The sequence below is a fragment of the Lineus longissimus genome, chromosome 12 (genome assembly GCF_910592395.1).
Source record: "Lineus longissimus chromosome 12, tnLinLong1.2, whole genome shotgun sequence".
In the NCBI taxonomy this organism is placed as follows: Eukaryota; Metazoa; Nemertea; class Pilidiophora; order Heteronemertea; family Lineidae; genus Lineus; species Lineus longissimus.
In genome coordinates this window covers 11,057,582-11,073,162 of record NC_088319.1, presented here as the reverse complement: position 1 = coordinate 11,073,162, position 15,581 = coordinate 11,057,582, and the positions used below count along the sequence as shown (strand labels likewise).

Here is a 15,581-nt window from a genome sequence, read left to right as displayed (position 1 = left end):
ATCGGCTTGTCTTTTGGTGGACTCACAACCACTTTCCTATGTTTTCTATAGGCACATAGTCTTCTCTATGAAGCTTCGGCAGTGCACGGTAAAATGGGTTGCAGGGAGCAGATGACCCCTTAGGGAAAGAATCGTTGAAATCTATCAAGAAAAACATTTGAGCCAAAGTACACTGTCAAAATTGTCAATGAATTGCCCTTGTATTTTTTGAAACCACATCACTTTTTGGAATTCCTGAGGCCATTCATGGACATACGATACTTGCTCTTTATTATAATGAATAGCAAGTATCCTATATCATATATATACTACTCTCCTAATTAGGAAGAGTGGTAGTCTGCTATTCACGGTGTAGATCATCAAAATTATGAATGTATGAGGTGTTGATCGGTACACGGGTAGAAGAATGAGGGCTTTGTGAAACAAAATAGAGACATATCGCAGTAACGTGCTCGAGTTTCATTACGCCGTTCTATAAAAGTTATCAAATATAACTACATATAGCATATCAAAACAATGTGTGATGTGTCACAAGTATTACTTGTGATGATGATAGAATATGAATTGGTCTATTACCTCTAACCACATACTGACCCTTGACCCCACAAACGCTAGTCATTTCTAGTGGCATGCGCCAATTAAGTGAATGTTGCAAGGACCAAGATGATATCAATATGTAATGGGTGATTGATTTTACCAGCTTGGCACTGACAGGTGGAATCTATTTAGACGGATGCAATATTCAGGATACCCAGAGGCCATCTCAGCAAGAGTTGATTTGGTAGATTTCAGGAATGTTGACAGCAACTCAATCTGGTTTTAGTGTTATCATATAACTCTCAAAAAAATCAGGATGATAAAAGTTAGATAAGAACTCTCCAGAAAGCTCCTCAGTTTGGAATCATTACATGTACCACAGAATTCTTTCTGAATGATCCTTAAGCATTCAATTACCTCCTTGTCATAAATGATGATGATACAACTGAGCTAGTGGTGCCAAATATGAAACAGAAAAAAAATGTATGTCTCAAGTGGACAGGTGATATATGTTGAGATAGGAAAAAACAGATTTTTCTTTCTTTCTTGTGGTTGCAGGAGGAAGGCTGGTTCAGAGGCCATTTAAGAGTCTGTGTCTTTTTGATGTGGCATGAGTCAGAGCAATGATGCGACCGTCAATTGTGTAATCCCTGTAACTACAGCTGATTATATCCCTTCCTCAATACCTGTTTTAAGAATGGAGGAAAAAAACATCTAATACGTGCATGCCATTGGAATTGAACAGTTCAAACGTTATTGGTAGATTTAATGCTTGAGTTATGTTGGCAAAAATCTGACTAGCCTACCAGGGCACCTCATGGGAGTTGACCAGCAGTTCAGCATCATCCTGGGGGCATTACGCAAGGGGCAAAAGTCACCAGAAACTATGTATAATGATGGTAAATGGCGGTAAATGATGGTTTTGCTGCTGATGTTACCTTAGGGATGTCCATTTACTCATTAGATATAATTATGTGATAGGAAGGGGTGTTATGGCATGCTGGTGTTAAAAGTTCAGGGTCTGATGTAATTTTCAGTCCCGAGGGAAAAAGTAGTCGGCATCAATTTGAAAATGGGATGATTCAGGTAATCCGTGCTATATGGTAGCCTATACGCAATGTGTGTGGTACCAAGTGCCCTGCAGACAGGCAATTGATTGGTTATTATTGCATGTGACCAAAATCACCTGCTTGGCGTGACCATCACAGGTGCCTGCAACAAGATTCAAACATCACCCACGATAAATATTTAACTACATGATGAACAGTTTTAGCTGCAGCCAAGCAATTTTATTAATTGAAATAAGAATTGTATGTCTTTATGGTACTGAATTCAAAGAAATGAAGAGGGTAGCCACTACTCAACCAGAAATACTGGTGGTATTAACCCCTTTTTTTCTGCAGGGCCGACCTCAAGGATTGAACACTGTTGAAGGGAGACCCCGACAGCCTTTCTTAAGGAATGAACAGGCCATGCTTATATCTGTAGAGGTTAACACAGATATAAAGAGTACACACTGTCCTCTGTAGCTGAAAAAAAAAAACCTCTTCTACACTGAGGTTGGCCACGACTTGAAATTACTTTTTTACCCGGTCAGACAAGTTTTGGCCGCCCACCATTTTGATTTGCCACTGGTTAGGTCCTTGGGGATCAAGTGGCCATACAGTTTATTAGTGACTCCCTTGGGACTGGCGTGAAGAGGTCGGAATGTCACCATAAATAAGGTCTAATGAATGACTGAGAGAGGCCCAGTTTGTTCCCTCTCTTGGGTATGGCCAGCTCTAGCTAATGATGACCAAGCTACAGGGCAAATTGTATCTCAAGGGGAGGCTGAATGGCAGCATATTTACATAACATACTGTCTGCTTGATTACAATACTATGATATAAGGTTTCATGTGGCATGAAACCTCAGGCATGTCATTTCCCATCCATGTTTGTAGACTTTGAAATATCCCAGACACTGCTGCATCTCACTTCTGGACGAGTCTCAGTTTGGAATCATCTGCAAACCAATACCCTAAGAGTCTGAATTCAGACGCAAGAGTCCAAATTAAGTGACCTCTATAAGAGAGACTAAACCACATAAACCATTGCATGAGAGGACCTCTTCCTCGGGCATGTTTTGACATCAATATTGGAGCTCGTAGTATTAAAGGAGTAGCATATTGGTCATCTCTCATATTGGTATACAACACGTTTTGATCAAACATCTTGTTAATGTTGCAAGCGCATGTCAACAAACCAGCTTTATCAAAGCCTGTTCATGAGGCCATCAACCACAAAAAAAAACTTGGCAAATATGACTTGTGACCAATTTATGTAAGAAGTCACGTAGCTATATCATCACTCAGGATCTGTGTGATCGAACATTTGTGACTATAAGATGAAGGCTTGTGGCTTGTGGCTTTCCTTATGTCACGTAGCGATCTGTCACAAGTTTCCAAGATATATCAAGGAAGTGCAAAATGTAAAACCATGATAATTTTGATGCTTTTTAATTTCAAAACAGAATCATGTGTTCTTTCACATGGTATTTTGTTTTGTAAAGATTTTAAATATTTAAACACTTGTAACAGAATATTATAGCTAAATCAATATTAATTCTGCAATGTGTACATGTAACTACAGCGCATGTCCATTGGAAACATGTCACAGGGAGAGAGTAAGTGTAGTTGACTATTTTGAAGTACATACGAATTAGGGGTCTGTTGGATGAGACTATTAACAGCTGTGGTCCCTACCCGAGTGTCAATTACCAAGGCAAGTAAACCTTCACTAAGTGGGCAGAAGCCTTAATAGTGGACTCCATTACCTTCGTTAAAAATCCATTAGGTCTACAATGCCGATGATGATGATGATGATGATGATGATGATGATGATGATGATGATGATGATGATGATGATGATGATGATGATGATGATGATGATGATGATGATGATGATGATGATGATGATGATGATGATTAAAGGATAAATATGCGTATATGCTTATGATAGACATTAGAGTAAATAACTGCCATCATGCAGAGAAATTGGTTTGAGGTCCTCAAAGGGTAAAATTTGGATATTAAGCAAACTAATACATTGCCAAAATATTGCTTTAGACAAACAAGCTTTGAAATGTACAACATTGTAGCATAATCCGTCCAGTGGGACACCAATTGTACCATGTGACATTATAATTATCCAATTCAACATCAAAATGATATCATAAATACCCATTGAGTGTGTTTAGATTAATGAGCCAAGTGCAATTTACTAATGAACTAGGGTGAAATTAATGGATGCAATGGGAAATGAACATCACAATATGATAGGCGTGTAAACATTCAATTTCGATCCATACACACATATAAATGTATGTCGAATACTGCTAAGAAGTTACATGCACTGTTCTCTACAGGGTGGCCCAGAATTATTTTCCCTCACACAATGGATGCACAATAGAATTATATTGTGCGAGGGAAAATAATTCTGGGCCACCCTGTACAGTACAAGATACCACACACACACAAACAATTCAATACTAATTGTACATGTACATTTTGTATATATCTTATATCTCTGATAGAAAATCTTGTTTTAGGCAATTCGTTTTATTTCATAATAATTTGTATTCATCTCGTAATTAACACTAACTCTTTCATGCAGTCAGAAGCTACGAATTTTGCTATTGCTGTTACTACTAACAACGCTTGCAACATAAAACACAACGCAAGCCTGGACTGAGAAACCGGCATTACAGCCATGACTCGGACTCGGAGTCGGAGAAATGCACAGATATCTTATCTTAGAATCTTACAATAATCTTGAAAAGATGCAGAGTATACAAAATGAATAACATCTTGAATAAAAATCTGACAGGAATCTTAATCTGGATTTTCAACCAAGGAAGGAAATCCCAAACCACATGGGTCAATACTAAGCCAGTCAGAGCCATCATAAAATATGCCAACATGCCAACATCACCACAACAACATAAATTTCAAGAAGACATTCATATGCCCATTTATACTAAAGATGTTTCTCACTCGGCCAAGGAAAAGGGTAAAAGTGGTGGAAGCTAGCCATGGAAACACTGCTCCGAGGAACACACACTGACTGGTAAAGCATGGTATTGTAATAGAACGGAATGCAACACCACGAGGACAGGGATGCCATTGTTCTAAGGCAAAATGCCTGAAATATATTTGTTTTAATCTTGTCCGTTGATCAGCACACACTTGCACAAAAATGCCTCTGAAATGCTCATTTTTCGGTGCAATTAAAAAATTCAAAGATCAACATTGAGTTAAGACAGACATCCAAGGCAGACATCCTTCTATTCTAGCTATCAGCTATGAATTTAGCAGATACTCATAAAAACAAATCTGAAAATGGCGAAAAATCTGAAATTTGATATCACCGTGAAGAAGACTAAATTAGACCACTCACATGCCTGTACTCCAAGATCGTAGCAATGTCATCGGTATTCCAAGCCAGCCACAGCCATCAATCCACTGAGGAGTCCAGCCTCTAACTACTCAAGCGAGCAGAGAATTGGCCAACAAAACACAGAGAGTTCAGCGACCGAATGAAATGATTACTTGCAAAGAAGTGTACTTCCAGTAGTCTGGCAACGATTCAATGTGACCATGACAATGTACCGACTACGAAGTACAGTTTAACGTCTGGCAAGACCTGGCTGTTTTCCAATTTAGCATTTATTTCGATGGTTCTGCCATTTGATTATGATTCGGACATGCCTCCGTGGCCCTTGTAGGTCAACAATGAGGTGACCTACTTATTAGGGTTTGAGAATTTAGACCATTGCTTTCCAAATCATACCAAAATTGCAAGTGTCCATTTCAACTTCTCCACCTATACCAAGCTTGAACAAGACGTTTAAATTTCCAATACCTATGATCCAAGTTTGAGCGTAGTTCCATTCAACAATTTTAGCGGGTTGGTCGCGTGTAACTCATACGTATGTCGCGCGTATTATACGCGAAACATAGTGAGATAAGCACGTCATTGGAGCGTCATTGACGTGCAACTCGTGTACATTGAGTATCAATGATGTGAAGCAGGATGGATGTCAGTTGTGATTTGGACTGTAGTGAAATTGTTAAGAAACACTGAACTGACTGAATTCCCAAAACTGATAAGTTGAATACTTTCAGGAATGAGTGCAAAGCTGAAGACAAGTGCGACTTAGAGAGACCGAGCGATCGCCCCCAGACTAAAAGAAGAGTAAAAACCAATTGGAACTTTCGGGAGCACAGCCGGAAACATTTGCACAGTGATATATTTACATGTCTGGAAATACCTTTTCATGAGTTTTCTAAAATAACCAATAGACATGAAAAGGTTAATACTTCCATTATGTCCCATTTAGTGATATCCTGGATACCACCAAATGGAGTGGTGTATCGAGCGAAATCACCAGAAAGATTTCCTCAGCTATTACTTTAGTCCATGGAACAAAGAGACGGACGGTTTAGAGAGTGGTGTTTAGCTGAGGTATATAGGCTCCAAGAATGACGTGATGTCACTTTTGGAATCTACTGCTAACATACCCCAACTGATCCCAACTAAGTCGAAAGTACATCAAATATTTACCCCGTCAAGAGCCGGGTCTGCCAAGCCCTGGTCTTTCAATGGATTTCTAAGGGGGGGAGTCGGGGTCTATTGCAGGGGCATAGCTAGAGGCAGGGGCAATGAGGTAAATGCCCAGCTCCCAACCCCAAAGACCCGAAAACCACAAAGCGAGCTACACCCCTGCATTGTAATGGATGAGGAACATCAATTTTGATTTTGAAGACTTGAGTCTGCACTGGCTGATCAAAGAATTCCTGAACATGACTCATCAGTTTAAAAAAAACTCAAGATACAGAGACCTTTGCCGATCTCAATCAAAGGACTTCATATAAATCCAGATAATGAACTAAGCTGTGAAAAATACTTTACTCAACTGATCAAAGAGATCTATGAATAGCAAATGAACAAAGTCACTTTCTTAGTGAACATACATTTGACATTCTATCAATATCAGCCTGTTATCATTTTCCTCTTGAGATTCCAAAAAAATTCCAAACAATTCAACACAAAAGATTAGCCAGACTGCATTTTCTGTAACCATACCATACACTTTGATCACATCTGGCCATATTAGTTTTACCTTTGAACCCTGATGAAACTATTCATATTGATTAAAGTTCCAATAGGCCTATGTTTAAAGTTCCTCCAAAAGGCATACATGTGCAAAATCCTTACCTAAACATTTTGCTTTAAAGTGATGCAGTTACCTCATTGTCAAACGTATCAAAGGAGATTTTTCAAGCTCAATATACTTAAGATATTGCGAAAAACATTGAATCTGGCACAAAAACGATAGGGCACCACGGACTCCCCCACCCCATCATCCATAGAAAATTCAAATACATCAGGTTATTTGTTCTGTAGCCTTGATTGTGTACAAGATAGCTGGCCGGTAGACAAACTGGATATTGCATCGGGGCCAAAATCAATAGGGCACCTCTCCCACCCCACCAAATTGGACAACAAAAAAACCAAGTCCAGCAGTCATGTCAGATGCTGGCTCTGCAGTTACAGTGGTTTGAATGCAGCTTACACAGCACCACAGCGGAGAATGTGCCCAGCTTATACAAAGCAGCGGAATATATCAATTATGACATGGACAGTACATACTGAATATAAATTTCATCAATATTGTTGTGTATACTGATAACCAAATACTATAAATGCCAAGTTTCAGAAAATTAACGTGCATAATAACCCTAAAAACGACTTTCATTTCTTTTTACCTGTACCACAGGAAAACACTAACAGGGTAGGCCTTTCAAAATTATTGCTCATAAAACTTCCGTCTCCTGCCAAATAAATATCACAAAAGGCCGTACATATCTCTCCTCAAACTTTAAAAAAAAATAAATGTCACCATCACATTTCCGTAGCAACAACAAAAATCTATCTGAATTCACCACATGCCGCCAAGAAAATAATCAAGTAATATAACAATTTTCATTTTTTGAGATTTGAAATTTCTTCCGTGAATGCATCTACTCAGGAGGACGTCGCACTCAAATAATCCGCATGAAAATTTAATTCTGCACCGTTTTTAAATTTCTTTGAAGTTTATTCTTGACGACAGAATACATTAGAACAAGTTTGTTGGAGGTTTCTGAAATGAGAGAAAGGTTTTTGCAACAGTTTTGCAATGTTTGGTGATTCTTGAAGCACTTTAACCCTTTCACTGCGGGTGACATGCATAGCACGTCATGCCCATCTTACATATCAATTCACCAGCACTTATTCGCACAATCTCTAAACGCACTCTTGGATAATTAGTTTCATCATAAAAGTATAAATTGCAAAACTTTTGAATACTTTCGACCGTTGTGATAATGGCAGCCACTGCGAAAGGGGTAAATGATGTTTTCTTTCCATGAGACTGTTGATTAATAGGATCACTCACATAATTGTAACATTAATAAGGCATGCAATTAGATGAACCTTTTTAAAATGTTGCCCAAATGAATCACACCATTTTTTGCAATATTTACTGAGCTAACGTTGAAACTACTCCGCACCGGCAATGTTGAAATTTATATTCAGAATGTTCAGTCCACATTTACCAATTGGAAATTTCCAAATTAAATTCTAAATTTGTGATATTTAACAAACGGCATACATTTATAATGGTCAGTGCATCCGAGTTGCAATTTTCTTTGGTATCAAGTCAGCCTCCAAAATCTCTGAAATCTAACGGGACCAACCTTACCTCCAGTACTTCAGTTCTTGTTGGAATTTACCAACTTTTAAAATGCTCAAGAATTCGTGAAAACGACTTCCTTCCTGAATGTTGATCAACAAGTGATCCATGCACGACCTATACTATAATCCATAAAATCTGGTGGACAGCTGATGTTCAGTGAAAAGATTACCTTCCTCTCATCTTAACTGAAAAGAAATTGACTTCGGCGACAACCTTAACAAGCCAGAGACATTAGCGATTGCGGGGCGGAGATCAACTCCCAAAACACTCAAATATTGTTTTCAACTTTTCCCAGTTCCGTCACGGAAATTGTGCAATTTCCTATGAAATTGGCAAAGCAATTGAGTTTAATACAGATTTCAATTTGGGGATGACTTGACACGAAACGCACAATTGAAGGGGACTTCGCCTGACCAGCAATTCAGCCTACTTTTTACATTTTCTTGGGTGGTGAATCGTTACTTATCATTTCCTGTTCAGAAGTCTTGCCTGGAGCAGTTTGCTTGATTCAGCCTGATGAACATGTGCACAATAGGGGCCGCAATAGGGTTCCATTCAAAAACTCTCGTAGGACTTGATGATGTATCAAACGCTTTGATACCGATCAAGGCGGGGGAAGGGCATTGTATTGCTCCTGCTTTAACCTGCACTTTAGATGACTCTGCATCAGCTCAGTTTGACTTGACCAAGTATTAGTTTGCTGTCCCCAGGAAACTGATTAGCTAATTGTTAGATGGACCAGTTTTCCACATGATTTTCTCACCAATCTCTTCCGTCTGTCTTTTATCAGAACACTATTCACTCACCCCGCCTGCCCCCAAGTCTTCAAACTATAGCTGCAATATTTTATCCCAAAGGAAAGTTAACAAGAGGCCCAAGGGCCTGGCGCTCAGCTGAGTTGTTGCTGCGTTGTTCGTATATATTACATTACTCGTCAAACTCTACTAAACTAAGGACTCAAAGCCTAAGGATATTAGCTTCTGGATGTGTAACAGTGAATTACGGTAGACTGGCGCAATCTACTTCAAGCAAGCTCCACCCTTGCAATGTGTGCGCAAACAGATAACCTAACCTATATTGGATTCTACACACAGCAACATGATTCATCCTCAGCTGTTGCCATGATGATGATGATGATGATGATCCTTTTCGCAAATTGGTCGTCTTCTGTCTTTCTTCCATACTTTAGTGCCACCGGATGTAGTCTGCCCTTGTGGAGGGAGCCTTTCAGCACAGGACACAAGAATCCATGCGAATTGAATCACATGGAGAGACTAGCCCAATCACCCGCTTTTGGCTGGGTTGAAATGGGTAAATCTCGCAGACTGGACCTTAAACTCTACTGCCGACGTGTGAGGCCGGTCTGACAGATGAGCAAGTAGGGTCCACCTAATGCAGAAGGCACCAGTTTCCCTAACTAAAAGGGTAACATTAACAAAATGCTCTACCCAACTCTATTATTGCCTTAAGGCCTGTGTACACTAGTAAAATATCAGCAACATTTTTACAACATTTCCAGTTGCAACAAATGTTGCAAAAATGTTGCGTAGTGTGTACAGAGCAAAACGCGTCTTACATTTACAACATGTTGTAAAATTGTTGTAAAATTGTTGCAAATTAAATGCAATGCAATTCTTTGTTGCATGTTGTAAAAATGTTGCAAACTCTTCAGCCAATCAGAAATAGGATTTGCGTCATGTGATCTACCTGAGGTCATGTGACTTGAACAAGAAGCAGGTATAGCAACTCTCAAGTGAGTGTCTTGCTTCGTAGGGTGATGAAACCTTTTCTAGAAGTTTCATCCTTTGCAGGAAGTTTTTGTATGACGGCTTGTCAGTCAGCCGCAACTCCTTTAACAGGCAGTGGTATGCCCCATGATCCACCCTCATTTTGATCCAGGGCCTGGTCCATATTCTCTTTGGTTATTTCGCCGCCTCTTCCGTCTCTCAACAATGACAGCTAAAATTGCTGCAGAAGCACTCAAAACACATCTTCTCTCCTTGGAATCATCCATTTTCCCTCCAAAATACCTATTTCCCTTTGTTCCCACTAAAAAGTTTGCAACAATTTACCAACGTGTTGTAAAAATGTTGCTAATTTGTTGCAATTTTGTTGCTAGTGTACACAGGGCCTTGAAGGGCTTGTTGCAAAATTGTTGTAAAAATGTTGGTAAAATGTTGCTAATATTTTACTAGTGTACACCCTGCTTAAGTCAAGTGAAACTCTTACAAACCTTAGCAGAATGCCACCATTGAAATGTTGATAGCAAGTAAAAACTTTAAACAGATAGACTTGATTTTTTTAACCAACTGCCACATGCGGTTTTCTTTATTTAGTCAATTTTGAGGTAAGTATTACAGAATGAAATACTTGAATACTAAAATAGACTGGCTCTTCTGATGATTGCACTGGTGAACACCGAAGTCGATGGGATGTGCAAAGTCATAGCTCGATCCTCTCTCTTGGTCATCTGTGATGTGGTCACCAAATATGTTCAAATGCAGCTGCAGTAGTGCAGATCATTCCTGCAAAACATGATGAGGAGATAACATTTTAATTTTGATAGATAGCTAAGCTAGCCAAGTTTTATATCAAATACAAGGCCAACAACAACTGACAAGGCGCTAGGGCCGAATGATCAAGGAAGTTCATTGAGAATGAATTGTGATAAGAGTGATGAATCGGCCCGTTTGAAGCATTGTGCTATGTACAGTGTGCATGTGTCAGTGTGTATCAGCTATCGCATTTATTGTTTGTTGACATTTCAAATCGCCGGAGTCGATCCTCAATTACACTGTTTATGTACATTGGCAACCTTACCCGATGATATCAGAACAATGTTTATTATTGTCTTGTTTATTCACATTAGTTCTGCTATGTGACAAGAGTTATTTGTTGAGTAATCCATGATTTAAAGCCGGACTTTGACATCGTTTCCCAGACCAAGCTGCATTTCGCAGATCGTTTTTCAACGATCGTCGACGAACTATTTCAAATTAATCACATCCAATTAAACAATCCAAGCCTTCCCTAATGTCATCAACATGCAATAACACAAGCAGCCAAATATTATCGCCTATGAAATTGTGCATCTAATGAGAACTTACCTCCGAATTGACAGAACGCGATCTATTCCATAGCATGGTCTCCTTACGTCTGAACTGCGCAGACTCCGAGACGTGACGTTCGCTGCACGTGGGATAACTCGCGCGAAATTTAAAATGCTCTTCTTTGGGGGTGCTCACTAAATTGCGCCAGTAACACCACCTGGTGGGAAATTCATGAACCACGCCTATTGGTAATGAAAGAGAAAGCTTTGCTCTATAAGATTAGATTTGATTCATGATCCCCAACTTAAAGAATTAGGAGAAATCAGCTGCTGGAAAGGTTTTTGGAAAATTTCGCTCGGTGCCACCTAGTGGCCAAACCGCTCATCCTGCCGGACCCACATTTGGTCTATTCAGGAGTCCTGAAGGGTCTCAACGCCTCAGAGGAAAAATCTATCGCCTATCCGCCATAGTTTTGAAACGTGCCTGTTTAACGGACAGACAGACAGACAGACAGACAGACAGACAGACAGACGGACATTCATTCTACCATTTACTCATATGAATAGCTCAGCTTGTCAGCTGAGCTAAAAATGTTAAAATATACAGGGTTCCTCTATCTGTGACAGTTTTCTATTAAAGCGATTTTATAGATCAAAGCTTTCAGATTAATCTAATGTTTTTTCAGAATGCTCAGTACGTGAGTGACGAGTTGGATTGCTCTGCTTTGATCCACCTTCATAGAGGAAATTAACAACGGTTAACACCTTGGTTTTTACGAAATATCCTTTGCGAAGCCCGCATATCACCTCTTTTTACCACCTCTTGCAACTTTGTAAAATATTTCTACGAGAGATAATTGCCTGAAGTCTTAAGATTTAAGGTCCTCCATATCATTAATGGTGGGTACCCATTTTACTGTGCAAGATTAAGATAATGTTATCAGCCAGTAAAATACTGATAAAATACAAGTTGCCTTAAATTCAGACATGATATAACAACGCAACGCTCTTTAGGAAACCTACATTTTACAGCTGACTAAGAAAAATTTAATGTAATTTCTCATCTGACGTTTACTGAAGGCATCGTTTCAGGCAAAGACGTTGTGACAAATTATACACTCACGGGTGGATTATATTGACAGGATTTTGCCGAGGTGGCACGAAAACAAATTAAATTCGGCCTTTCTTAATCAAATGGTAGACGCAGCTCAGGAAAGAAAAAGTGACAGATGCCTGAAGAGAGGAATTCTGCACAGGTGGCACTACTTCCAAGTTTAATTGAAATTATAAAATTTTGATAAGCGGCAAGGACTGGATTGGATGCAAACTGAACATCTATGATAAGATTCATCAAGAGGTATCACTATTAATTTTCAGTAGTCAATACTTTACAACAGTTGTCAGCGTGATAAAATGATATTTTGTATTTTTTTCATAATTTTTTTGAAGGAAGAAAATCACCCCCTCAAATGTCACCAGCATTTTGGGGACAAACATAGCCAATGTAAAAAGGGTTAAGTTCACTATTGCACATGGGTGATGAAATTTTGACAAAGTGCACTACTTCAAAAAACTTCAGAAAAAGCTGTTGCTTTGATAGGTAATTCCTTTCAAGTGCCCGACAAAAAAGTTATGCCAAAATAAGCTTGTTTAACCTTGCTGGAGAATACAACACTTTAAACTTTGCAAACAGAATGAGATCAGGTGACATTTAATGGATTATTGAAGGAAAAATAAGATGAAGGCTCTCGTATGAAGGCTATTGTACGAAGGCGCATGATGGAATTTCTAACAACAAAAACATTTCTTGAAACATAGCTTCGTCATGGAACACAATTTAACCTTTTCTGATTTCACAAAAAAATGCATACCTCATGGGAGAGGCGTCCGGATTACAGAGGTCACATTTTCAATCTTGGACCAAAATCAGTGTCCTCACACATGCCGCAAGAGAGTCTGTTCTGCTAACAGGGGTGTTTGCAAAGAGAGTGTCCACAGCACATATAACTTGAACACATCTGAATAGGTTTCTGTAGCTGTCCTGAATAAGTAGAGAAGTCGGTGTTTTGTAGCCCTATGACTTATTCAGGGTACAAATTTCGCTTATTTCTACCACACCTGGCCAATTTGACCCCGCTGCTCCTACCTATAGTCCCCCTTTAATGGAAGGAGGGTGGTCATTTCCTGGTCGATCCTGAACTCCAAAGGGTTAAATCCAGGAAAGAGATAAATAAAACTGAACTTACCTTCGAGATTTCCAGATCAGAACCATCGAAATGCCAGCTAAAGGAATCTCCAAGAAGCAAATCAAGAAAATCACGACTCCACTTTTCACAAGTGGTTCATTACATCCATGATGAAACAAAGCAACTAATTAGAGTCAAGTAGCTTGATAATGAAGACTACATTGCTTGCGAAGATGCTCCAACACAAGTCAGAACTCCAGTCCTAGCTCCAGTATATAATGCCTAAATAGTGTCATCAAAACTCATTTTGTCACTGGCAAGTGCAGAGTTGAAATAAAGACAAGTATGTGCCGAGTCTTCATTCAAATAATGATGAGCTTTCGGAACACTGACACTTCTGTATTGAATGACATTAGCAAGCATAAAAAAATTCCTAGAAGTCTTTGTCAAAGCCAAAGCCACAGAGCACAATGTTCAAAACCTGCATCCACTTGAAAAAGATTGTATCTCGACTAGTTAGCATAAATGCTCTTGATATCCATGGCAATGTTGCAACAAAGAGTTTAGTCTTGAGCAAATCAACTCCACTGATCAACACAACAGGACCTGATCGTGCACGTTATTCGATTCAAATCCACAGGTGGCACGTTAACAGCCGGGCTACAAGCGTTCTATTTCAAGCAATGCAGTACCAAAGATCATCCGTGCTACGACAGCCCAAGCAAACCAATGCAAATATCACATGTTTATACGTCCGTTGGCAACCGGCAACTGATGATCACACGAGCGCAATGACATCCGTTCATTGTGCATGACGGCCACAGAATTGATGTCCATTACAAGATAACGCTAAAACAAGCATCCACCGCCCATCACATTATCAATAGTCAACTAATTGAAATATTTCTTACAAGTAAAGCGTCATAGGATGCTGCCCTGGTGTCACATGGGAAATATTTAAATCCACTTGAATGTCCAGCGCACAAAGGTGCTGTAACCATACATATACGTTCTGCTATAATCAATAGCTGTTGTGTTGTCTGCCTGAACTCTGTGTTGGTCCTGACAACAGCGTCATGGAGTTTGAGGAATTAAAATTCACTAAATTCTTATGTGCTCCGTACCAACCACCTTGACCACCAAGGTTTTTTTTTGCATCTTATTTTGCAATCAAAAAAGATATATTCTAAACACATTGATTTATAATCTATTGCAGTTTATAGTGTTAATGCACTTTGAAGCAATGAAGCCTTATTTTGAATTAAGTACGGGCAACCCTAACCACTTGGATTGGTGCAAATATAATTCTGATTACTAATACAGGTAATAAATTCAGTACATGACCTCAAAAATAATTAATTTGTGCAAACATAGGTACCAAGTGCCAACTCATCAGCAATGTCAGCACGTTTTGTTAAGCGGATGTATCATTGCGGATATGGCCTCAACCTTTTATCTTGGACTGTTGGGAATACGAATTGCTAACAGAAATGTAACCAACAATGCTACTACTACCACAAAGACCCATCTCTCAGGATTAAAGGGGCAACACACTAGTATAGTATCACTAATAAATAGGTGACAGGGGCGCATTTGAATAGGCGATAGGGTTCGTTGTTTATAGACCAATTTCAAAGACGAGCATAAACTGAATTCCCAAGATGGTTGTTACTTGATGGAGTAATACCATTCGCCTTCAGGCTTCTTATTCAGTGCTAGGATAACTCAAATTTAGTAGTCTGCCTATTTATGTTATGAATATCTTAACCCTTTTGCTGTGGCAGCAATATTTCAGCCAGCGCCGCCATGTGCTGACAGTCGATACCAATAATATAAATTGGAGCTGACTTTTAACATAACGGTCGAAACTATTTAAAAGTGTCACCATCTATACAATTGAGATGAAACTACAGTAGAACCTCCCTTAGCGGACACCTCTCTATTAAGGACAACCTCTCAATTAAGGACACTAGGTTTGGTCCCAAATTGGTTGTTTCTATTCAATTTGACCTCTCTTATCAGGACACCTC

At 39.2% G+C, this 15,581-nt stretch overlaps 1 protein-coding gene across 4 annotated transcripts in view; it reads right to left on the bottom strand.

The window, feature by feature from the left end:
- Positions 1 to 15,581, bottom strand: part of LOC135496597 (N-acetylated-alpha-linked acidic dipeptidase 2-like) — a 150,568-nt gene that overhangs the window by 56,765 nt on the left and 78,222 nt on the right. Inside the window, exon 1 of one of the 4 annotated variants that reach the window (XM_064785997.1) lies at positions 13,612 to 14,287. The exons of the other annotated variants lie outside the window; for them this stretch is intronic. Coding sequence (XP_064642067.1) covers positions 13,612 to 13,637 — 26 coding nt within the window. The 5' untranslated portion in view covers positions 13,638 to 14,287. Of the gene's footprint in view, positions 1 to 13,611; positions 14,288 to 15,581 lie in introns of those variants that run through there. 4 annotated transcript variants of the gene reach the window in all.